Below are 27,671 nucleotides of genomic sequence, written 5' to 3'. Positions count from 1 at the left end.
ACCTCTCACATGGACTTCACATGGACGTACTGAAATATGACTATATTCTAAAACATTAGAGCGAGAGGTTTAAAAGAATACTATTTTATGTAATAAAAATACTTTATGCAGTCATCAAATGTTTAAAATGAATATAAAGGATAAGGCTTCAAATTGTTGTAAATAAATTATCTACAACGTTTAAGGAATGCCCAGGATCATGCTTTGAAAATAGCATAAAAGCCCCATTTTGACGTACGCTGAGCAAGTCCCCCCTTAAGCATGATATAATTTCCACTCTTTCTATCTGTAGCTTGTCCATTGGTCCGAGCCGTCAGCTTCTTGGCTTTGGCCGAATTAGTTCCAATATTTAATGATGTTGCTCAGCCAGGAAAAAAATTCCTCCATATTCGTCTTCCCATCTCTGTTTTCCTCTCTATAATAGTTTGCAGGGCTGCGCATGCATAAAATTGTTCGAAGTTACCACAATAAGTGCACATTGATGTGTTCGTGTGAAACTAGCGACAACTATAAATGACTGGTATAACGACGTCAACAACTCATAATCCTACTTAAGGTATGTATGAAAACAACTAACGCCGCAATGTGGGAAATAAATATATGTAAGTATCTAAATAAAATATAAAAACACTCGGGGTAAAGCTAAACATCGACCGTTTACCCCAGCCATTCATTCATCACCCCGATACTATGTATATTATGTCAGTCCACCATGACTATTCTTTTCGTTAATAATTCGTCGTTCAGTCCAACGGGCACTCTTCGCCTCTGTCCACAAGGGCCACTATACTCAGGTCGCGGCACGAAACTATTATATTATTATTATACGTACTTCAGCGCATCTATTCTATACACAAAACTGCTCTCGGACGCTATCGGCGGTTATCGAGGGTAGTTTATGATAATTATGTTTGTATTGATGTATTATAATTGTTAGAATAAGTTAGCCGTCTAAACAGTTAAAACTGTATATCTCGCTCTAAAAGTTAGCACAGCTAAGAGAGATGCTGTTAAAACATAGCAATTATTGTAACAATTAGGTACAACTACTTATTGTAATAATTATAATATGTAAGTACCTACTTCAATACAAATAATTACAAGATAAAAAGAACTTTTTATACACGTTTTTAAATTTTCTGTTGAATTATTATGCTCAATATGCTCAAACTTGTAGGGATATGAAGTAAATAAAAAACAAATAAATATAGAAATACTGAATACTGAAATGTAATTTTGATCTACATAGTAACGCACGTATATATTAATAATTTAGTTGCTACGACCACCCACTTAGCAACCAATAATAGTGGATTGGATCACGGATTTCTTCCGAAATAATTTTTCATACAAAACAGAATTAACTAAAAATGAATTCAATTCTACTTAAAGATGGCTAAAAGTATTAAAAGAATGCATTGGCATCGTGTTCTGATATATTCTAAAAGTTTCAAATGTCTAGGTAGTCGGGAAGTTGGTTAAAAATCGACTGCAAGATTTGTACCGGATAAACAACCACCGGACAAATAAGAATACGAGCTAATAAAAACGTTGTAAAATATGAAAAACTATCCTATCGATAGCCGCCGATAGCAGTCATGTGTATAGAATAGATGCGCAGGAATTGTAACCTAACCTAATCTACCCTAACCTCCCATTTCGTTATCGAAATTGATCGATTTCAGTAATAATGCCATCTCAGCATGTAGATATATTTAATTATTAGAAGAAAAAAATAACTTTTCATATTATTATTGTTGGTTTTGTCACATTTTCAACTACCCCCTAAGCCTAAACTAAACCTCCACCAAAAATCTTTACATTATAATAGATCCCTCCTCCATTAGGAGGTGACGGTACATAATATGGACGACGCCTTATTGCAATGTATGCAGGTAAAGTTAATTTTTCAACCACATTCATCACTGTACGAAAGAATGGAATTTGCAAGATGGGAGTCTGGTAGTTTAAAAATCCCAAGGGCAGACTAGTTTGCGAGGGGTATTTTATTTACCATAATATGATTCATTAAGTTATTATATCAATATCTACAACCTGAATATTAGCCAATAATCGCAATCGAGCAAATAATGATGTTAGGATTAACAAATTTCGGTATTAAATCACGACTGAAAATCTCGAATACGTGATTTACTCAGACCAGAGATAATCTTCATTACGAATGGCGATGCCACACGCGAACACACAAACAACAATATTTTCCAATAAAAGGAAAACATGTTAAAATATGGCGTACGATTTCACATTGATATTGTTTTTAAACTAACAATCACCTCAGTGGCGGCACTAATTGCAGTACGGAAAGGAACCGGTAACTATGGGTCCTTTTTAAAAACAAAATTACGTAAATTCTATGTGCAATATCATATTGGCCGTAATACGACGTAACAAGGGTGGCTCGAATGAAGCATTTCATTGTTAGGTGTAGATGTTTCTTATACAACTTCGTTGTTTAAAATTTCATAACCCTCGCTTCGAATAGTAGTCATTCTGAAACATACATGTTGCATTAAAACGAAAAAATTACTAAATGACCACCAAAGGGAATTTAGTCAAATAATTGATACCTACATACCGAAGTAATATTATTATATCACACAGGGATCCAAGTGTTTGAGAACCATTTTTCAAGTCCCCGCCTTTATAAAAGGCAGAATTTGAACCTCCGCAACTGATTTACATTGATGTTTTTAATAAACTCCATGTCAAACGGTCCATGGTCAATCGGCTTTCTCCAAACTGGTAATTTACCGTCCAATATACCTATTCGGCGTTTTCTTTGTGATACCACTATAATCAATGACCAAAGGATGGGTTGAGATGCTGAGGTCACCGAGGATTAAAAGGGTGCAAGTGCACTGGTGACGAAGATGAGTAAATCGACTTGAAAATTAAATATGCGATTGTAGATTCTACATAAATATTTCAATCGATTGTTTATTACTTCATATTAATGACACATTAAATAAAGAAATTACGTAAGTGAGCTCAATTGATCCATTATTACTATTCCATGAAAAAACATTAGTATGTCACTATGTCCATTAGGGCCAAGACACACGCAGACGTCGTTGCATCGAAGTTCATAGTCTTACATACTTACGTACGCTTACTATTAAAATAATAACAGAATTTATTATAAACATGGGTAGGTGCGGACACAAGGGGAGGGTTTCGGGGTCCGGACCCTCTTCCCCGAGGAAAGAAAAAAATATAAATTATTTAGGTGGATAGAACATTAAAATCTTTGTCTTCTTTGTCAGCACTAGAGTTGGGTTTCGGGAATTTCCCGACGGGAATTCTGGAGAATTTTACGAGATTTTCCAACCCGAATCTCGAGAATTGAAATTTTTAAAATTTCGTGAATTCCCGGATCTTGAGAATCATTTCTCGGGATTCGGGATTTCTTTATTATCAGATATTAATTGAAATACCGATATTCTACATGAAAAAAGTGGACAGAAAACACTCAAAATGAGCGCAATTTTTGCAACATCAGGGAATTTTGTGTCTCAAAAGCGTACGCGATTGTTAGACGCAGTGATTGACAGTGTGTTTTTTGAAATTCCATTTTGTAAGTAATGTTTTGAATTAGTTTTGTTTTCCTACTTGTATTTTGTTTGTCTTCTTACGTAAATAAAGAAAATCATATTTTTTTGAAATTTGTCTGTTTTTACACTGATTTTAGGATTTTTACAGGTTTTTTTAAAATTTCCCGATATTTCGAGAATTTTCGAGAATTCTTTTCTGGAAATCCTTAATCTCGAGAATTCAAAATTTCATCATTTCGGGAAATTTCGAATCTCGAGATTGAGATTTTCTCGGGAAATACCCAACTCTAGTCAGGACCTGATGAGATTGTGTATCGGATAATTTTGCTGTCGAACAGAACAGCCTTCAGAGGTTTCAATTTTCCTCGCTATAAAATTTAAAGTGAAATACATAACTAGAATGAATGGACGAAGTTCATATTCCCATACATTATGAGAGTGTATAATAAATAATGTTTTTTCGGTGACTTTTTGCTACTTAAATTCTAGTTATATCGTAATAAAATTGATGCCCGCTTTGTGTGGGAAATTCAAAAACAATATATTCGCTTACGCGGCCCATTGTATTATGACACAGATTGTGAATTATTGCTTGTTAAAAATGACAAAATATCTGTAAAATAACAAGAATTGCACATCGTCTTGTTATTACGCATGTTCACACACATTAATCTTTTCCTAAATTCAGTTCAAAACTATTTAGAAGTGATTACTGATTACCAGTGGCGTAGTTCTAAATAATAATAAAACACATCACACACAACACAATGTAATATTCTCAGTAAACCCCACCCCTCTCAGTTTTGAATAGCTACTGACAATGTCTTGATAACCGATCCAAATTTGCGCGAAAAGAGTTGACCAGTTGAAAAGATTAAATATTAGGGTAGGTACTTAATTAATGTAAAATTCAAATAATATTTAAAAGAAAGTCAATCCTAACCCGTGTGATCAGTGAGTGGACGCAAGGGGGGGGGGGGGGGTGTCTAAATGGTCTAGTTGGATAAAAGTGCTCCTAAGAAAGAAGGCTGAATTGAAGTGTGACTTACCCCTACCTCATCGTATATAAAAGCAGCTCAGTCATTGGGTGTTTCTTTAAAACAATATGTATATACCTACTGTATAGTGTATAGGATATATTGTATAAAATAGGATGTAGTCGTAGGTACATGAGTTGTACATTTTTTTAAACGCAAAATAAATATTGCTTGCAAGATTTTAAGTCACAATGAGTTTAAAATCTATAGGTATAACTGTTACATGTATGTGTAATTTTATTAAGCTTTTCTTGTGTTGCGAAACCAAAACTACTGCCCTAATCTGGGTCACGTTTCAAAAGGGGTTAAAAACCCTGTATTAGACCGAACGTTTCGTATATTTTTTTTAAATAATATTAATGCTATTTTGTCATACCTATATGAAATGATGACGACGTAAATCGCAATTTCCCTCCACTTTTTGTATTGTATTAATTTGACAAAAACGAATTCCGAAATGCCGCAATTTCAGCATTTTCGATTTCGAAAAGTGATCACGAGAGTGCAAGCAACCCCTTATTGCCTTACGAATATCTGTTACTGAGTAGTATACTAATAAATGAACTATATATATATAAACATATAGGCGAGAGGGGATAGGGTTAATAAAATCTAGCAGGTGCTACCGACTTCCACATTCACTCCACACGGTACGTATAGCTTCAACCGCGGAATACCGCAGTTTCAGATACATACTCCATACCCAGACACTCCGCACTTTGAATCTAGCGATTAACACCTGAACTCCAATGATAAATAAGGAAATTCACCTACGAGTTATTGCGAGCTGTCGCATCAAAAAGTGGTCATCGAATGGGCGAGACGGTCATAATTATTAGGATCGTTAGTGTCCGTTTGTATAGGCCTGTCTTTTAAACACGCCCCATCGGAATATTAAAACAAACATTAGATGCCCCAGATAGTTGCACCAATTCACGAGTGTCACAGGTCTTCCAGTGGCTACAAGTCTTGCGTTTCGTACAATACTGAGAGTGGAACAAAACCATTCATAGACTGTTCGACACCCAAATCATCCGGGTCGCGATCCTCAAAAATGTTCCATTTACCTATTTTTTTTCGCTTCTGGACGGGTTCTGAACCCACAGACCCCCCCCCCCCCCACCCCGTGTGTGTGTGCCTGTAAACATACCATCAATCTGCGGACTGCTGAACTAGGTGTGCAAGATGGTTAAAGAACGACAAACACTGTGAACCCTTCTGCATTAAAGCTACATTACTGACTACCTTTGAATTAGATTTATTTAATAATAAAAACAACCTTTCAAGCCTTTGCCACCTGTAAATTCGTACATCGGATGACGAATTTTTCAACAGAAAATGAGTCAACGAAATCGTCAATGTTGAATTTCCACGACGCCGTAAAAAAAAAACAGCGGATAATGTAAGTACCTATCAAGTATTCTTTCTTACAAACAACAAATTCCACGTAGGTATAAGTAATCGAATCGTATTAATTATGTCAGTTGAGATTCATACCGGTGTACGTAAAACTATAGCGTATCGTCGAAGGGGGTTGTCATGGCCCCCGTGCACACCCCTGCCCCTGGTCGCCGCGCACGCACGTGCTGACAGTGGCGCGCACGTGCTCCGCGTCATACGCACGTGCTTCGGAATGTTACGCGCCAAAATTGCCATTACGTAGCCGCCGAGTATCGGCCGCTGCGACCTGTCATCGATTTTCAAACGCAATTCTGTTGTCGCCGTCCACGAGCCGAATGACATAACATCCATCACAGCATCGCAACAGAAGCACAACAATAATAATATACGTAATCAGCCGAGATCGCTAATATTGCAGTTTGCATTGACGTACATACATTATTCATGCCATTGCGTAGGTACATAAACAGATGCAGTGTGTGAAAAATAAGAGGACCCTCCCTCCCTCTGAAACTGAAACTGTACGATAAATTTCATGAAAAGTCCCGAGAATACGAACAGAACAATACAAAAAAAAACGGGAAAAAATAAAAACAAGTGTTTCAAATAAGTAACATACTTTATATTGTGTGGGATTAAAAAATGAGAGAGTTAAGAGACATTTTTGTTCATTGAATCGACAGGTGCAACTATATATTATGATCTCAGAATAAATAAGATTAGAAAAGATACATTTCAAATCTAAAACAATGATAAACACATACGTCACCGTCACACATGATGACATTTTCCTTGCTCACTGTATCAATGTCAACTAAATATTATGATTGTCAAGTTATTAATAAGAAGTCATTAACAAAAAGGTTCGGTTTTTAAGAACGTTGTACGGAGACTCCATGGTTAAGGCACCGGACCGCCAGGAAATGTCACTGCATTAAGACCTAAGTATGTACCGAATTTCAAGTCTCTGGATATATGGAAAACACGCGAAAAATAGTTCAAATGACAATATAGACAATCTTTTCTTTTGACGATGTCCGATCCTAATAGTATCATTATGGGCCTCTACGGAGTGGAGGTTTGTATTAACAGATTTTTGTTTTGACGAGAAATGACTGTCATTAGGTCCATACTCTGACTCCAAACACAAATTGAAAACAACATGTGTACCTTTTCGCCAGACCCAGGATTCAAACCTGGAACCCACAACATCATAAGCCAACGCTTAAGCCGCCGGCCATCGTATTATAGCACTATTTAATTAATATAAAGCATTATTATAAAATAAGTAATTATGCACAAATATCAAAAAATATATGAATAAGTCGTGAAATCACTTGCCAGAAAATATGGCTGGGGTAAATAGTAAGAGCGATTCCAATGCAGGCACACACCAAATTGCATTAAAAAGGGAATTTATTATTATATTATTTCCTCAAAATATGGTGTATCAAAGGTTAAGACGAGTGCTTGACGAAGGACATAGGTAAACGAGTTGAATAAATCGACAACAGAATTAAATATGCGATTATAAATTATTGTACATGACCGTTTACAGCGTTCTGTAAATGAGAACTGGTTTTGAAATAATACATTATTCATATTTCAAGAAAAATATTTAAGTAAAATGAAAAGTATCTCTTCATGTTTATTATCATATTTTGTAGTGTTTGAATGGGTTCGAGTCACGTCAAAACATGCATACTAGATACGTTGCTATGAAAATAATAAGAACATTGTATGCATAGAAATTATGGAATTTAATAAAATGTCAAGAATAAAAACGTTCATCATTTTTTTTAAATAAAAAGCAGTTATACGGTTGAATCCACCTACCGGCATAATGGCACCTACGTATGTATTAATAATCACCCCTCCAATGATATTATTATTTGTTTGTATGTCATATAATTCCGTCACTAGATGTCGCCAGCAATACGTACCCCACCAGTGATATCTTGTGTGGGTTAGGCGAGTTATGCACTGCTTACAAGGATGCCCATTCTACGGAGCAGCAAATTAAGGAAAAAAGGGGGAATAGATAATACAACTTCAGACACATTTTCCAGTAAGCAGAATTTTTCTCCTGCCACGCTGACAATGTTTTCCTATTCTAAACGTCAGTATGCGTGTCAGGAGATTAAGGCCATACTTCAACTGGGGCACGTTCTAAAACGATCGTGACTACGCAACGCGAAGATTTTACAAATGAGGCGTGCAGAACAAAACATAATTTGTCATAAAAAGTCAACATGCGTCCATTTAATGTTATGTTTATTGTTCTATTACTAATAATAATAATAATATATTCATTGATATGTTTTCTTTTTCAAGTAAATGGGTAACGTTTTTTAGTCATCTTTACACGATTTATGAATTAATTCCCCCGTCGCCATCACAAAACAAATTGACGTGTTCACAGCTCCACTTTCCCTCTCCGATTGCCAGCCAGTCCGAAATTTCGTCGCACCTATAGTTGAAAATTATTAGCCGTTTTACTGAAGTACCGTCTTAAAGATTGTCATTGCAATATTTCGTTTAATCAAAAATCAAAATGAATTTAATTTACGATTGAAAATACACAATTGTTGTAAGTACCAATCTAGTGTTATTTTATTAAATCGTAATAAGACGTAAAGGACAATTTTGTACAAAAATTTGATAATTGGTGCTTAACAATGAACGAAGGCGTCCCCGGAAAAGGGGTCTATATAATAAATAAATCGTGTCAAAAAGTGATTTTATTAACCAAAATGGGTCTATATAGCTGCTCACGATATTGGAAAGTTTTATTATTTTAACTGCCACACTTTTTGAGATATTAGCAACACTAAAATGCTTACCGTAGAAAATGTGTTTATATGATTATTTTATTATCCAAAATATATATATTTTTTTAATGTCAATGATAAAGAGTGTTTTCATGAACATAATTATTATCACAGATATACTCCAAAAGTCCACACAATCGAATAAAACGTTTTTTTTCTCTCCTGAACTATTTTGTTTTTGCATATAGACGCCTTTTACGTGGACGCCTTTAACTCTTTACAGCAGTGCTTTTCAATGTGGGGCGTACGCCACACCGGGGGGTAATTTCAATGTTTTGGGGGGCAAAAAGGTCATCCTGAAAATCATTTGAAGACAAAGCATAGCACAAGGATCGCATTCATTTTCTTCGGAGTTGTAGGTACCTATAATATGTAACGTAATATACATATTTACTTACGAAAGTTAAATTAAATAATGACAAGATAAAAAGAACTTTTTATATAACACGTTTTTAAACTTTCTGTTGAATCATATAAACTTGACAATTATATGTATTAATAATTTACGACAAATAAGGCAATTGTCAACAAATCATTTTTTTGCTATTTTGCAACAAACAAACAAATATAGAATACTGAAATGTCATTTTGATTTCCATAGTAACGCACGTATATATTAATAATTTAGTTGCTAGGACCACCCCCTTAGCAACCAATAATAGTGGATTGGATTACGGATTTCTTCCGAAATAACTTTTCATACAAAACAGAATTAACTGAAAATGAATTCAATTCTACTTAAAGATGGCTAAAAGTATTAAAAGAATGCGTTGGCATCGTGTTCTGATAATATATTCTAAAAGTTTCAAATATCTAGCTAGTCGGGAAGTTAGTTAAAAATCGATTGCAAGATTTGTAGTGGATAAACAACCACCGGATAAATAAGAATACGAGCTAAGAAAAACGTGGTAAAATAGTATTGCCTGTGTGCATTTTTTTATTTGAAGCAATTCATTTTTTTTTCAGAATTTGTTGGGTTAGAACATTTTGAAGGGGTGGCATGGAGATTTTTGAAGCGTTGAAGTGGGGTTTGGCAAAAATGAAGTATGGAAACACTGCTTTACAGTAAATAAAGACCCAATAAATAAGACATTATAATAAAAAATATATATAAAAGACCTATACGTACCCATGTACGTACCCCGGTTTCGTGTAAACGCCCTATTTTTCAATTGTCGGTGTGTTCAATGATTTTTTGTGTATTTGTCTGTTTAATATAACCTAAAATAAATTTGCAGACAATCTGAAACTAAAAATAAAAGGGAACGTTATTCAAAGTCTGCTTAAGGGCGGCATTTTGTCTACGGACGTCACTGCTTATGTGGATCAAACATTGAAGAAGAAATTTCATTTAATATCTATCTACACACTTCACAAAGCACGGGTGTTATCAAAACTAATAAGACGTTGTAATAATTGTTTCGGTCAACACGACAATCGTTAGCATTATTTGCAAATCACAACTCTTCATAACTCGAAGTGGTGAGTCACGCAGAGAAATCAGTGAGTTATTTCGCTAATATCAACATCAATAAGTAAGCATTACCCATTACTAGCTACTAGCAAAATATTGGTAGATAAGTAGTAATCACTTGGATGAATAGTTGAAAATTCACAAGTTACTATCGAAATGGGTTAGTCCTCGGTTCATATCCCACACAGCTGAATGTTACAAGTAATTTATAATGAATTATTATTGTCTCATTTGTATAACAATTATTGGCGTAGGTAAGGTGCGTAACACGTCTTGAGCCCACGTTTATTGAGTGGGTCAATAGAACATAATATCAGATCAGCTCAGTTTTCGCCACGGCTGAATGAATACACCCTGAAGTTTCTTTCGATTAGTAGTATATAGTCGCGGTTTTAAATCCGCGGAGGCCCGATACGGTGACAGGTTTCGAAAAATCGAGAGTTTATAATATGAAATGCCTAGTTTCAAAAGCCCCTAAAACGGTTTTTGAAATTTTTTGAGTTAGATATGTATTTAGATGGATATTTTTGTTACCTACATTATGGCCAAAGATTGAACTTTATAAAACGCCAAAAACCGTAAATACGTATGATCAAAAATTAGGGTAAATTTCAAAACCCGCTAAAATGGGTTGGTGTGCTTTTCAAATACCCCTAAAATGGAAAGCCAAAATACTCTTTAGAATGTAATGAATTAAAAAATAAATACATAAAGTTCACAGATTTAATAGATATGATTTTTTCTCATTTTTCTCAAAACTACCTAAAATCGTTTTTCTCATTTTTCTCAGAACTACTTAAAATCGTTTTAGGGGCTTTTGAAACTAGGCGCTTCATATGTACACAATATCAATACGTAGTTCTAGTATTTAAACTGAAGATAAACAAGTGAAAAAAGCGATTAGTGTTTCCAAAGTGTTTATGAGAGAAGTACACTTTAACTGAGACCAGTGATTTCTTTTCGATATTAAAATGATATTAAAATATTCGATATATTAAAATCGATATTAAAATGATGAAGAAAGTGCCTTTGGGTATCGGGGGGGAGGGGTAATCGGAATTTAAAATACCCAGCGACCCGACACTATTACTCTGCTTACTAGAAGCACCTATAGAAAAAATACGAAGCTTGGAATTGATAATAATTTATCTATGTAATTAATTATATTGTATATAGAGCAGTGGCGAAGGGTGGAGGTAGGCTGTTAAAATCAGCCATAAATAGTGCACACTAAACTTTCTCAGTCATACGTATTTGTTTTCATTGAACTAAGACTACAATTTACAGACGGTTTTGGTTAGTTTTTAAAATTCAATTAAACCCCGGGAAACGAAGCCATAATAATAGTCAAAAAATATTATTCTATCTTTAATGATCTAAAATTATGCAATTAAATCATACGTAGCTTAGGATATTTTATAGATAAAATAAATGAATTTAAAAAAATGAACATGAACCAACAATATGACGAAAACAAATAAATATGAATGAAAAAGTGTGCGTAATTTTGTCGTATCGCCCAAAATATGTATTGTATACCAAAACTATCATGGTTTGGTTAGGCAAGGTTTAATTGATTTTTTAATCTGTAAATAATTGTAGCTTAGTTCAATAAAAACAAATACGTGTGACTAACATGTGCACTATTTATGGCGGATCTAAGCCTACCGCCATCTTCGCTAAAAGCTAAATCGAGTCACGTAGTTAGTCTCAAACTGCTACTTTCGCCCATGGACTGCCAGCAGTCTTTTCTGGCTCTTCAGTAGTTACTAAGAATTCCCAACAGATACATTTATAAGAGGATACGACGATTAATAATAAGGGAAAGCCACATATTGTCACCACAGTTTCCTCACAGTTCTAAGGAACTCCGGATTCCTTCGATAATACCCGTCATAACTGTGAACCGAAGTCAAGCTCAGTAACGAAATTAAAACTGGAAAATTTTGTGGTTTTTGTTGTTTGTAAATGGTACCAACCACCCACATCTAGTCAGCAAAAGTTTACGAATGCCTAACGTTGTACGAAAGTTATATAAAAACTGTACGTAATACGAACATTTTTTTTTAATATTCACGAATATTTTAAATATCGTATGTCCGCGATTGTTTGTATTCTGGCGCGGATCGAAAATATTGATGTTGTTGTGTCTGTACTAGGCTTCATATTATCAATGGCTTTATAAAGAAATCAGTATACAGAAGGACCATGGGCAGGGGAATGCCACTCGGTGTCAGGGGGCGGCAAAAGTTCGAGAAAAACATTTACGATCTTATAGAAAAATATATGTTATTCAATTCCAAACAATAAACTTTATGATGAATGAAAGTCGCCCGCGGAGAATTTTCATCATGAGCATATTATTTAAAACATAAAATGTTAAGCCGGGCACTCATTAGCGAGCTGTAACTGTAACCATTCCAGATAGGTACTGTAACCAAAACTAGATACGAAATAATTATTTATTTGGCGTCCTTACTGGTTACTGTATCTGCAACGGTCACAGTTACGATTCGCTAATGAGTATCCGGCTTTATATATTTCGATAACAATAAAATATTTGTTTCAACTTTTCTTTGACCTGTGTCATATTTTCACTATTTTTTTTGTGGAGGGCGGCTATTTTGGGTCGGTACCCGGGCGGCAACCACCCTTGGCGCGTCCCTGACTATGTGCACGGTAAAAGCGGCTTGCAGTTTCAGTGGTATTGATTGGCAGCATCGCAGGAAACAATAATTCCAATATACCCACTAATCGCCCATAGTGTCACTATATATTGATTTACCTATACCAATTGCCAATCTTGGATAACAGATCTACCCTTTCTTCAGCTTTCTGACCAATCCATCTATCGGTGAAAAGTAAGACTTATTTAGAAAATACAACAACCGATTCGAATAGCGCAGGAGGCGTTCGCTTCATCAGTAGGTGTCAAATCAATAAATAGATACGTATTCTTCACTAGAGATTTTTTATAAATATGTAGTAATTCCTTGCAGCGTATTTACACTCAGTGGCGGCTTATTAGATGAGGTGCCTCCGAATCCCTCGGCTAGCTCTGAGGGTGGGAGTGGAGGTTCATCGAAGTAGGAGAGCAGGCAATTTCACAGGCTAAAGTTTTCAAAGGGGCCACCAAATCTGTCATAAAATACGAACGTATAGTACAGACGTAGGCAAATGCGGCTATTCGTTGGGTTAAGTGCGGCTCCCAATATCTCTTGATAAAAATATGGGTATTTTCTTTCTCCATTATAGAGTTTTCCTTTCTAAATGTGACTGGTGTGGCTCTTTATATATATGAAAATTCAGAATGTGGCTCTCGTTGACCTCATGTATGACCATCCCTGGTATAAGTACGTGAAACGATTTTTTCTAAAACATAGTTTGTTAAGTCTCGTCCAAGAGATCATTATATTGTAGATTGATGCTCCAATAAAAGTGTGTTTTTTGAACTGGCGTAAATTAATTAATTGAATTGCGTGATTGAGTTATTCCTTTTCTTCCTCCAAACCAAGCAGATCCTACCCCTATCCCTATTTCCCAACCCAAACCGTGAACGTAAGAAGGTAAAAAAGGTGCTTGAGTTGTATGGCGCATCTGACAGCCCACTGACGATGACAGGCTACCGAGATGAATTAATTCGACTTATTTTGCCAACACGTGTTCTAGCGAATTGAAATGTTTGTAGAATGCTGATATAAACTTACAATACATGCCTGAATAGAAATAATAAATGTACAGCCAGATTAAATTTGGTAACTACGCAACTGGAGCTACGGTGCGGTTCGCTTATCTCAGATAGACAGGATGATAGGTTAGTAGATAATCGTAATTATTAATTACATTGGACTAATTTCGATTGATACCAATCAATAATCGAGATAATTAAACATAATCTAAACACGAGTAATAAATATCTATAAGTAAGTAGGTACTTAATAACAATAAATCATTAAGAATACCTACCCACTTAGATACTTATCCTAAGAATCTAGAATCGAGATTTCAATAAAAAAACATTTGAGTATGTTAATTATTGCTAACATACAAGTAAATAAACACCTACGTAGGAAAATTGGTTATGTGTTTTTAATGTAATATGTACTTACGTACCTACAATGTTTGTTAGCTACCTTAACAAAATAAGTCTTTATCTAAAAGATAATGAAATAGAATTTCGTGTTTTCCGAAACCGCAGCAAGATAAAAGAAAAAACAGGGACCATTGCAAATTACACGTACTTACGATGTAGTAAAAAAGCATTATGAATTAAAAGTAGATACGCGGTTGTTAACACTAATGGGGAAATTATATAAATCATAGTTCATTGCCAATTATTACTAAAGAACGCGTAAGCAAACATTGTGATTATTTTTTTGCTTAAATCTTATCACTTATCACTTTAAGTTTAAACAGTGCAATTAGTGATGTTGACAGGCCAATAACTTTATTTAAAATAATAATGTAATTGTTAACATCATCAGGAGAGCCTGGGCGGATCTTGGCTCTCTTCAACAACTCTATCCAACAGTGCCCGCTTTCAATACATATAAATTGTACGTAAAGCATTTCACCGTGGCACAGTTCGCCGTGAGCTTTCTTTCCGGAAAAAGATGACCGTATAATATTATATGGTCTCCAATTTTATTAGATTCAATATGAACATTAATTCAATTTTTATAGCTGATTTTGGCAAAATTCATGAATTCAAGAATGAAAACCTAAACTAACGTAATAAATAATGAAATATATCGACTATTTTCAAAATTTGTTTGCTGCTGTTTTCCTGTAAAGTGTAAACCGACCTAAACTACTCTAAACTACACTAAACCGTGTTTTATTTAGACTTGAATTTTATGTCACTAGGTAATGTATGACCCAGAGAGGTTGGACGGTCTTTAATACCCGACCATGTCCGATCCTAATTAGATCATAATGGGCCTCCACAGAGTCGTATATTTCCGATACAACATTTCGCGGCGAACTGCATACATACAAGTTTCCGGACACGACTTTCAATACGGCACCCCGAGAGTACGGAAGTCAATGGTGGCGTAATTCAGATTTTGCATCAAGACACAGATGTTTAAGACTGCAAATCCATCATCAAAATGGTTAGTGAAATATACATTAGCCTGGATTAATCCACTGCCGGACGAAGACGCCTCCAAACGCTACCACGTATCTACTTCAGAGAAATTGAGCGATTTTGTCGACCCAGTGTTCCATAGGTCTGCCTTTCGGATGTTTTTTACCTCGTGCGTAAAGCCGCGTTGACACGGTCCAAGTACGATCCAAGTACACTTGGATCGATTGCCATCCAAGTGACAGCTTCATACTAATTATTCCTATCCAAGCTAACTTGGATGAGTAGAACGCGGTCCAAGTAGCTTGAATAGGAATAATTAGTATAAAGACGTCTCATACGAGTGCACTTGGATGGCACTCGGTCCAAGTGTACTTGGATCGTACTTGGACCGCTTAATCAAATATCCATCCAAGTAGTCGAGAAACTGTGTTACTGTTGGGTATGTACTGTGTATGTAACAAATTATACTACGGAATAAATTTATAATTAAACAGTGTTTTTATGTTCACACGTGGAGAAAAAACGTGTTCACAGAAAGTAGATTTATGCAAATAACAGCGCAGTTTTCACCCTTTATTTTAGCGATTATTTTGTATTTTTAATATTCTTAAATTCGGTTATTTTTTCAAGTTAGGGTTAATATTTTATCCCCTATCCAAGCAGATGAATACGGTTGTTTTTATTACATTGTGTGGATAAAGTACTGTAAAATCTGTTTTTCTTACGATTTATAAATCAAGGAAGTTACCGGAACGTTAGCTAAGCAAAAGTTTTCCGGCAGAAACAATAGGAAACATTTTCTATGCACAAAACAAAAGAAAATTATTATTGCGTAAACGCCGCAATTTAAATTCCACTAATTAAATGTACACCGCAACAAAAGAAGCGAATTTACAGGTGTAAGTAAGTAATAAAAAAAAACAAATTTAATAATAATTTAAAAAAACGAATGTTGCACAACGTGATCCAATAGCTAAAACATTATTTTCAATTGTATTTTTTATACGTTATACAAAATATAATAAATTAATAAGTAATTGAATTATCGCGAATGGCATCATATAACAACGTTCAGTTTTTGTTTTCGGGTCTTATTTGTTCACTTCGAACAATGGCAACTAATTAAAAGTCAATTATTTTATTAGAAAATGAAGAAGCACTAAAAGAAAATGATATTTTATTAATTAATTAGCGGGTACCAACCGACGCCGCCACTGCGTGACTTTCTTCAAATAATTTTACTTTTTTTTGCTTCGATTATTGAAACAGGAATCAACTGTGACAATGGTATGAAACAATAATTGGTGCATTGTCAGAGGGGTACCACGTTGGTATGTATAATAATTAATATTTGAAATTGTACTGGCAACAACGATATTTATTTCATTTCAGTAGATAAACAGTCAAATTATTTGAAAGAAACAATAATAAAAATCGTCCAAATTAACAAAGAGAAATCCATATCTACTTGATAAATATGTATAACTAGCTGAAGTACCCGGCTTCGCACAGGGTCGCTTCGTGGTTATATTTATCTTAGATATTTGAAAAATAATAATAGGTAATTATTTTTTAATATTAAAATATCTTTGTAATACAATATGGCAATATGAAAATAATTCTAATAGGAGTAAAGGTCAAACATAAGAACACTAAATTAAAATCGAATCCAAAATATGAAAACGTTATTAATGTTATTAATATGTAGTAAAAAAAAATCAAAATTGGATGGAATAAACAAACAACAAACTTTGTATTTTATATAATAATAATTTAGAAACCTTCGCAAGTGTGCGCACAACGACTGACAAAAGTTTCATCGCAATCGGATGAATGGTATAGGAACGCATACGAATAGTAGAAGAAGATGATTTTCTAAATCAGAAATCTTCGTGGGCACGCGCATGACAACTCACCAAAGTTTCATTGCATTCGGATTAATGGTATAGGAACGCATACGAATAGAAGAAGAAGAAGATGGTTGTACTAATTCAAAAACCTTCGCGGGCTTGCGCACAACAACTGGTCAAAATTTAATCGCAATTAGATGAATGGTATAAGAACGCATACGAATAGAAGAAGATAGAATAGAAGAAAAAGAAGAAGAAAATGGTTGTATCAATTCAGAAACCTTTGCGGGCGTGAACACAACACTTAATCAAATTTTCATTGCAATCGGATGAATGGTATAGGAACGCATACGAATAGAAGAAGAAGAAGATGGTTGTACTAATTCAGAACTCTTTGCGGGCGTACTCACAACAACTGGTCAAAATTTCATCGCAATCGGATGAATGATATAAGAACGCATACAAATAGAAGAAGATAGAATAGAAGAAAAAGAAAATAGTTGTAACAATTCAGAAACCTTTGCGGCGTGAGCACAACACTTGATCAAAATTTCATTGCAATCGGATGAATGGTATAGGAACGCATACGAATAGAAGATAGAATAGAAGAAGAAGATGGTTGTACTAATTCAGAAACCTTCGCGGGTGTTGACACAATTACTGACAAAAATCTTATTGCAATCGGATGAATGAAATAGAAACGTATACGAATAGAAGAAGAAGAAGAAGAAGAAGAAGAAGAAGAAGAAGAAGATAGTTGTACTAATTCAAAAACCATTGCGGGTGTTACCACAACAACTTACGAAGGTTTCATCGCAATCGGATGAATGGTATAGGGACCATACGAATAAAAGAATATAGAATGAAGAAGAAGAAAAAGAAGAAGATGGTTGTACTAATTCAGAAACCTTCGCGGGTGTTGGCACAATTACTGACGAAAATTTTATTGCAATCGGATGAATGGAATAGGAACGCATACGAATAGAAGAATATAGAATAGAAGAAGAAGAAGAAGATGGTTGTACTAATTCAAAAACCATTGCGGGTGTTACCACAACAACTGACGAAGGTTTCATTGCAATCGGATGAATGGTATAGGGACCATACGAATAAAAGAAGATAGAATGAAGAAGAAGAAGAAGATGATGATTTTTCTAATTTAGAAACCTTTATGGGTGTACATACAACCACTTACCAAAATTTCATTGCAATCGGATGAATGGTATAGGAACCATACAAATAAAAGAAAATATAATGAAGAAGAAGAAGATGATGATTTTTCTAATTCAGAAACCTTCATGGGTGTACATGCAACCACTTACCAAAATTTCATTGCAATCGGATGAATGGTATAGGAACGCATACGGGACAGACACACAGACAGACAGACATTCATTTTTATATATTAGTATAGCCTATACTGTTCCCGCAAGTGCAAGCAATAAGTTTACAAAGTTTTATTGCAATCGGATGAACGGTATGGCTGCGCATTAAATACGAACAAACAAACACACAAATATTAATTTTTATATATTAGATAATACAGATACGACCAGGCCGCGTACCACAGAAAGGCAGCGTGGGGTTTAACAAAATGGTGCCACTGCCCTTCAACCCTGGAATACCTCACTTTTCCGGGTACATTCCCCATACCGGCCATACCCAGGATATTCTACACCGATTCTAGCGATCAACACCTAGCCTGCCAAGTCCAAGCTCAAAGAGCTTGGCAGCGCATCCACCATGGCCAGTCAAACACTGACAGGAGTCACATTGGTTATATCCAATCGCCATTGTAGGTACGTTAGAGAAAAACAAATATGTGTGCCTGCACTTGGTGGAGGCATCCCACCAGGGAACTCAGAAATAATGGGAACTGAAATACCTAACGGGTAAGGAGTAGCGGGTAACCGATCTCGAGTAAGGAATAAGCCGGGATAAACTTAAACGCGTGTCAAGAATAGGTCATACGTAGAATACTGACAACTGCTCTCGGTTTATGCATTGACGCTCATTTAATATTGGTGTATTGTATTACACACACTATTGCACGTGGATAATGCGTGTTTCATTTTCGTAGGACACTCACACATTCAAAACTCTGCATCAAAATGTAGTGTATTGAATATTGCCTATCGGAATTCTATTTATTATCAGCTGTTCCGCGCATCCCACTTTCGCTGGCAGGTCTTCGACGCCGCATCCAGCGTCATAAGACGTACTGTCCGCTTCTTCAACGATACTTTTACAAGCCATCTATCTCTACGACAATGATTATGTCATTCTTGAGTGCCACGCGGGAAGACCATCATTAGTGTTGTCTCAGTAGTCAGTATATTATATCAATAACTAGGTAAGTATATGGGAAAATTCGGATACTGGTAGTACGAGAACAATGCGTGCGGACGTATCTATTCTGCAAGCTTTTTTCTAAACGACATAAAAATAGCTTTGAAACGTTGTGCAACCGGTGTGTGTTTTTTTTGAGAAAAATCTGTGGAAATTAAGAACACGGAGAAAAAAAATTGCATGAACACACCAATTATTATTATTATCATTTCGTTGGCAAATTGTCACGTTTGCATCACATACCTACTAATTAGTGACGGAAACATTAAAAACAACTTCACATTGGATACGTATATCGATATTAAGTATTTAACATTTATATATGAAGACAAACTCTTGAGACACAACGAAGAAGAAGAAATATTATGAAAAAAGCTTTTTAGTTAAAACGTTATTGTTTCTACTAAAAATACTATAAGTATAAAATATTATTATTTCCATCATTGTATGCACACAATGTTTCTCGATGAGAGAACAATACAGATAACGAACGGCTCTGCAAAATATGTTTATATTATTAGCTACTGGTTCGCGCGAACCGGTACAAGCAGGAGGACACATCACCGTTCACTGAAATTAGGGAGTGCAAATTAAAATCATAATTTATCAGTCAACCGTTCTTTTGAAGGTGGTAATCGATAACAGGTAGTCGGTCAAGGCCATTATTAATACTGGGTATCCTTGAAATAATAATTATATTACCAACGATCATATATTATTTTGTTTAATATCCAAAAAATAATTGTTTATCGCCGTCATTATCCAGACAGTCGCAAGGACGGAAAGCACGAAATAAGATCCGGACTTGATCACATCAAAATCATGTTTAAAGCATTAATGTATTGTTTCAAGACAATTTAAAGGTTCAACACTGCTCAAATGATGCACAGTACATTAAAACGATGTTAACGTTTCAACGTAGGTGACTGTAACCCTCTGCAATTCCTTTCTGCATCTCCCGAGTATCTCAAGTCGGCTTCCTTCGCCTGACCACTACAGTAAGTCAATATGCTTCCTTGCCCTCTTCGTTTTTAGACTTTTCTGGTATCCAACAACCACTTCAGATTATCAGCGCTTCTGCAGGAAATATGTCCAAAAAAACAGGATATGCTTCAATGGAATTCAGAGTATCTTTCTCCAACCAGCACATCTCGAAAACTTGCAGCCATTTTCTGTATATTGCTTTCAATTCCCATGTCTCTACGCAGTTAAGGCAAATGGAAAGAAATTTTATTATAGGTAGGTACGTCTTTTATTTAGCGTCCCTAGTTATATTCTTGCTCATCTAAATTCTGTCATACATGCAGGTTTTTGCCAACCCTATTCGCCTAATGACGTCAGATTTACAATTCCCATTTTCAATTATACATGAGACGAGATAAACAAAATCATGGATGATTTCCAGACCGTTCAGTGCCATGTTTGCCATTCCTGGCACCCTGTGCGATCAATATAATTATGAGAATCAATTTGTTCGTTGACTTGTATATATCGAGGCCTATCATCTTACTTTATATGTTTCCACTCTGTGGAGGAGTTCGGCCATTTCTTCTAGGCTACGCATTTGGCAATCAAGGCAGGTAGCAGTGGCAAAGACTCCATACTAGGCGATTATTTAAAAGCCACCTTCAAGAAAAATAATTGTTAGTTGTTGCCTATTAACGCATTTAAATAACCTCTTTATTTTATGTTCTACAAAAATAATATAATTTTCGGCTCGCTTGACTAGACGGACATACCTATGCAGATATCGTTACCAACACAATCCAACAATGGCTTCAACTAATTTGATTTAACGCAAACACATACGTACGGTTACACGTCATGAATTGTAAAAACACACAATGTCAAAACAAAACCAGTGTCATACTATCACGTGACCTGAGGCTGCAGGTATTTAAGCCTAACGGGTCTTCCAGTCCACACAACTATGCAATCTTTGTAAAAATATACATTCATTTCGGGGCGCCAGGCCGATACTGAAACAGTCTCAACAATTTTCTAGCCCGAGTTCGAGCCGCGGTTGGTATTATTTGTCTGAAATATCTACTTTACTGCCTGTTGTTTTTTTTTCATGTAATATCTATCATAAAAAGATAAAATATGATATTTTTTGTTCAGCAAAATACTGAAAATGAAAAAAAATCTAATTCAAGTAAATACCTACGGTCAGTGGCGAAGGGTGACTTTTGGAAAGAGGTAGGCTGTGGAGATCTGATAAAAAGAACACACCTGTCAGGTATAGGTACTTTCGATAAATAAGAAGATAATACGATATTAATACTAATGAATAGGTACATACTAAAGACGACGACACACTAATTTAATGATACTTCAAAAACTCACTGACGACATAAAATTAAGCGATCAGTTTAAATTACGTATTTTTCAAAACATTTATACACATCAAAAATCATTAGATAAAGGTTCTTTTTATTTTTAAAAACAGTCTATGTTTATTAATATTCGATTAAACACCATATAATTGTTTTCGGTTTTAGGCTTTGTGATCAGAGCTTTCCTTAGTTCATACAATTCCTTAGTCCATATGAAAAAAATTGAGAATTATTTGAAACATAATCCGACCTTTATTTACGTCAAGACAGATGGTGCGCTGTGGTATATTTTTATTATATATAGGTACATATTATATTTTTTTATCTGTGTAATATATTACTATAGATCTACCATTATAAATTGGCATTTCAGTGAGGGCGCTAGTATGACATTGAGAATTTTACCATAACTAACAAAAAAATGGTAATTTATAATTTTTTATTGGTAGTAGATTTCTGTACAAATATTATGCAATCCATAATTCGAGAAACATGTTGTAAAATTAAATGGCATTTATAACAAATTTATCCTCGATAGACAATTTTAGTTCCAAATTCGACCGGCTGCCAACTTACGATGGTAGATCTATACACATACGGCATCTCTCGTTGGCAAAATAAATTATTTTATAGAATAATATATAATATAATCAAAGTAATTATAAAAATAAGTCAATATGCAATTAAAAATATTTTTCTTAAGAAGGCAGGCTTCAAATAATTGCCTAGTATGGAGTCTTCGCCACTGCCTACTGTAAATAATAAATGTGGCTCTCCTAGGACTTTTTTTAAGTTATCTATCACAGCCTACCTATCTTCAACAGGCATCTTTCGCCACAGGTGGGTAGTATTATCGCCATCGGGATAACGGAAACAGAAAAAAATATTAACCATCAATTCGACGATTCATCCATTCAGTAAGTTATCAAGTACATATAAATACAAATTAAATAGATCGGAAGAAAGGGTGCAACCTTGTCGGACACCTTTTTCTACTTGCAAACTTTTGAGATCACATCATTCACCACGACAATAGCAAAGCTCTACCTATAATCTATATAGATTTCGTATAGCCTTTACGAGGTGCCCAACTGCCCACATCTCAAATGAAGTGCCTACGTACCTAGTACCTACCCACAATATATTTTGAAGCAAACACTGCTATTAAAAATATAGGTAAGTCAGGGTTCAGAAAAGTTTTCACATATTTTTATGAGGGGGAGGGAATGACTGCTTGGAGACTGGTCATATTTACCGGTTAAAGAGGAAGAACACCAGCACGCTGAACCAATCAAATCAAAAATGTGACAGGAACACAATGACATTATTAATGGACGACGCACTCAATACAGTAGCTAGCAAGTAAATTCGCATGTATAGGTAGACGTTACACAATTTCCATTATGCGATATCACGCATCGGGAATTTATAGCAATATGACCTTTATTGAAATGGCGTTAGAGCAGTGTTTCTAATGTCAATGTTCATTTGAGCGAACCCGTTCGAACCGAACCATTCGGCAGACCCAACAAAAAGCATCAGGAATTTATAGCAATATCACCTTTATTGTGATGGCGTTAGAACAGATTATGCCATTCGGCAGACCCGACAATAAAGTGAGTGTCATTTTCTTTTCCATATGATTCGTCCATATTAATGTCATTGCAGGAACACCTGAGAAACCGATCAGCAGAGTCCAGAAACAAGGAGAATAATAATTGTGCGCAGAATAGAAACTGCTCCTTATCAAATTCAATATTCACCTTCAGTACCTTATATAATATTGTAAAGGAGCCAAATCAGAGCATTTAGAAGTAAGGACAATCAAAGCTGATCACACATAATGTGTGTAGGTCCTTATTGTGTAGAATATGGACTAATAAACTACCTAGAATCTAGCTAGATCTTTTATAGCTACCAATGTGTGTTGTGAAATCAGATTGCATTTTCCTTTATATAATAGGTATGTACCTACTTATATTCTTTCAAAACACTACAACAGGCTATCAGGTCCAATGACAGTAGTGTAGTGAAACAGTGATATATTTAGTAATATAATAAAAACAATCACAAACACCCAGACTTTGAGAAAATTACATTAACAATATTGTGACATCACTGGGAATCGAAACCGGAGTACCCGAATGAAAAGCCAGCGCTTTACACACTGGAATACGAGGGCCTTATAGCGTGGCTGATGTTCATACTCCCTAGGTACGAAGACGTACAAATTTTGAGCTCCATAAATATTTCTTCGTTCGATTCAGCAATTCAGAATTGCATTCTGATGATGACCGTGTCAATATTAAATGGAGAATAAATAATTAGTTGATATTGGCATTGAGGGGAGTTGTATCGAAAACTAGGATTGCGTTACTACTTCTGAATTCCAGAAACCTTCAATTCCTTATAGTATTTAAAAAAAAAACTGTGTGGAAGAAAATTCAGTAATAAAATTTTAATAACAGCGCTCGCGTACCAAAGAGTCACACGATGTGGCTAGCGAGACACAGTTTTCCGACCCCTGAACTCAATAATAGCCAAGAATCGAATGACATAAATCATCAATCACTACTGATACTATCAAGAATATTATTACAAGTAAGAATGACAGGTACATACATCATCGAAATTATTCAATTAATATCTCGAAGACATACCTAGTCCCTACAATCTAGCTAGATAATTAATAAACATGGCAAACAAAATATTATTTTAGGTACCTAATAGGTAAAAAGTTTAGATACGTAACTAACTAAAAAGTTTATATCGTAAATATTCTGTCACGTATCAATATCAGCTGTCATAAAATACAATATACCACTCCAGCAAAGATGTTTTATAGGTCGCTTTTGAATGATCCAATTAGAATCCAATGAGAAACCAATTGGCCGATTGTACTGTCACTTTAGTACCCATTTAAAATCAAATATTTGGCATTGTGGCGCCGTTTTATCAGCTACAATGTTTTTTAAAAAATGAGTCACTCATCAGCTGCTGATAAACTATACAAATTATAATAATTCGCACAAATTCTATACGACCATAGACAACAAGTTATCATTATTTTCGACATGTTCCCTTTTTTGATTTTTTGTTGTTGCTTAAAGATGCATTTTTCTCGATGCGTGTAGAATGAAATAAATTTCCGTGAACTAGTTGTTCCTACTTATATCTCACCGGAGAACGACAAACTTTCCCAAACGAAAAAAAGAAAATGCACGATTTGTCTCGCAAAGTTATCGCGAGCGGTGAATTGGTCCATTCATTGAGAAACTCTTCATTCATACAAGGATAGTATCTTCTTAATGCATTTCGACAAATCGATATTCAAGTAGATATATTATACACACCGTACGGAGCATAGACGTACGTATATATAAACAACATGTATACGGCGGGAATGATAACGATGAAAAACGACTTAAGCGACACCGTAACAAATTTTACTCTATTCCAAATAATGTCACGAAAATAATCGAGTGAAAGTTTGTAAAAAAAAATATTTTCGTAAACACCTTCTTGTGGTTCGATAATTAAATAGGATTAGTGAATTTTATTATGGTTATTGATAGCTTGATGGATTTTCTCTAGTAAAAAGACAGATGAAATTAATGTCTTTTAAGCCTTTTTGGGATATATGTTCGGGGTATCTACATTTTACCCATCTTCTGTCATGTAAGCGGACAGAATACAAACTAACAAAAGTGTCTCGCCGAAAAATCAAATTTAAAACTGTTCCAATGTTAATATTGGCACGAGACGCGTTTTTTCGATAAGAAAATTGACAAATATTTAAAAAATATTTTTAGGCTCGTGCAGAGATAAAACCTAACGATAGTTATGCGAAAATCTTACCTTGGTTTTGGTCACAACATGAGTGGCTAATTTGACAACAGCAAAGTTTCCCTTGCCGATTGTCTTCTCGAGCTCGTAGTATCCGACCCGAACCAGTTTATCGACAGGGAATATGTTCGATTTGCCGCTGTTATTCTGCGCAAACTTAGCGGCCATTTTTGTCGTGTGATTTTGATTATTTCCCTAATGATATTATGGTAATTATTGTATCTCGAAGTTCGGGCCCAGCGGTTTTCTTCTCGTTGCTGATAGCTGCTGCGTACCCCCGCCAGGTGGTGTCGCCGGAGCACGTCATAGCGATAGAAAATACACACACAAACACCAAAATAGCGTCTTTAATTTGATTTAACACTCTAAAACCAGCATCACGGCACTCGCGACATCTTACAGAATGTCCAATTTAATGATATCGATGGGCGAAACCATGAAAACCACGATTATTCCAATGAGATTCACAATTTTGTGCACGAGCAAAAACTACTGACTGCCCGCGCGGTCTATCGTACACTGCCCTTCTGTCATGAATGTTGAATCTATGCTATAATCTGAACAACGAAAATTCGCTGTCGCACATCTACAGTACAAAAAGTCTAGAGTTAAAACGAAACAGATATATGAATCTTGAAAATTGTTTCGCTTTCAAGTGAAACGTACACCGACGTCACTGCTGACGTAATACGCGGCAAATTTAAAATCAATTAAATTTGTACAGTTGGTACATTGACAAGTAATTTCAAATTTCCAATGATTTATGGCAAATAGACCTACCATTGGATACTCTTTTGATATAAAACACTCCCTGGATATTTATTACATGTTCTTACTATCTTACAATGTCTTAATTATGGCTAATTTCTTTCTAATTTCATTTGACGACCCTGGTATAGTGTTGATTGTACTCTGACGTCACGTTTCATTGTGCGTCTGGCTGTAGTACAGGGGCGACAAATATAAGTTCGGAAACTCTGTTTATATATAATATGTATTTAATTTTAGTACAATATTGTCTCAATCTTATCAGATTATTATTAGCATCCATAATAATATCACTGTTTTCAATATCGCTCCATATCCGTTAGAAATGTTATTATATAATTAATATTATCGCAAAAAATAGGTAAGTACTTTTGAAGTTAGTAGCCCCACCAACCACTCCCGATCTGAATCAGGCTATCACGGGATACCTGTGTCTGGATGTGAACCACCAGAATTTGTTATGACTGAAAATATCTCAGGGGCGATTACCGAAGACCGAAGTCACCATGCACTTAAGTGTGATTTAACTGAATTTACATGACTTTGTTAAGAGTGCCAATGGGTGAAATGAGCTTATAGAAGCAAAATTACAATTTGTAGTAAATAACAAAACCTAATGCGAAACTACCAAATTATCAACTTAAAAAGATCTTCACGGTGAAAGTTAGATACTATAGCCATGGCCCCCACAAGGGGGGGGCTGACAGGGCTCTAGCCTGGGGGCCCGGGCTAAGGGGGGGCCTGGCGTGGCGAGTTGACCAGATAAGTGAGATAAACACACATCACAAATTCGCTTTAATAGCAAAAAAAAGTCGCCTGCGGGGCTATTTTCCTTCCATAATGTTACTATTTTTAATTATGTAGTTGCACAATATAATTTTTAATTGTGTATCGATACTCGACAACTTCAAATGGATGTATTAAAATATACAAAAAAAACACCAACTATACACATTAATTTTACCGCGTACACCATTTGGAAAACACCACTGTAGAGCGTCACACTGCATTTATCCTTAGCGATAGGTAGGGGGGCCCGCTAAGTATCTTAGCCTGGGGGCCCGCTTCAGGATGTGGGGCCCATGACTATCGCCATTATATCTAATCCCCTGACATGT

The 27,671-nt window shown here is 35.3% G+C and overlaps 1 protein-coding gene across 1 annotated transcript in view; it reads right to left on the bottom strand.

Annotated features, from left to right (window-relative positions):
* The window catches only part of LOC147065261 (uncharacterized), a 54,365-nt gene extending 28,048 nt beyond the window's left edge, over positions 1-26,317 (bottom strand). The window contains exon 1 of the mRNA XM_085956350.1: positions 25,798-26,317. Within this exon, the coding sequence (XP_085812476.1) occupies positions 25,798-25,953 (156 nt within the window). The 5' untranslated portion in view covers positions 25,954-26,317. The remainder of the gene's footprint in view (positions 1-25,797) is intronic.
* Positions 26,318-27,671: the final 1,354 nt, after the last annotated feature.

The sequence above is a fragment of the Rhyacophila brunnea genome, unplaced genomic scaffold, assembly GCF_057557595.1.
Source record: "Rhyacophila brunnea isolate RB1 unplaced genomic scaffold, BYU_Rbru_1.0 scaffold_6, whole genome shotgun sequence".
Lineage (NCBI taxonomy): Eukaryota > Metazoa > Arthropoda > Insecta > Trichoptera > Rhyacophilidae > Rhyacophila > Rhyacophila brunnea.
This window is presented reverse-complemented; position numbering and strand designations above follow the sequence as displayed.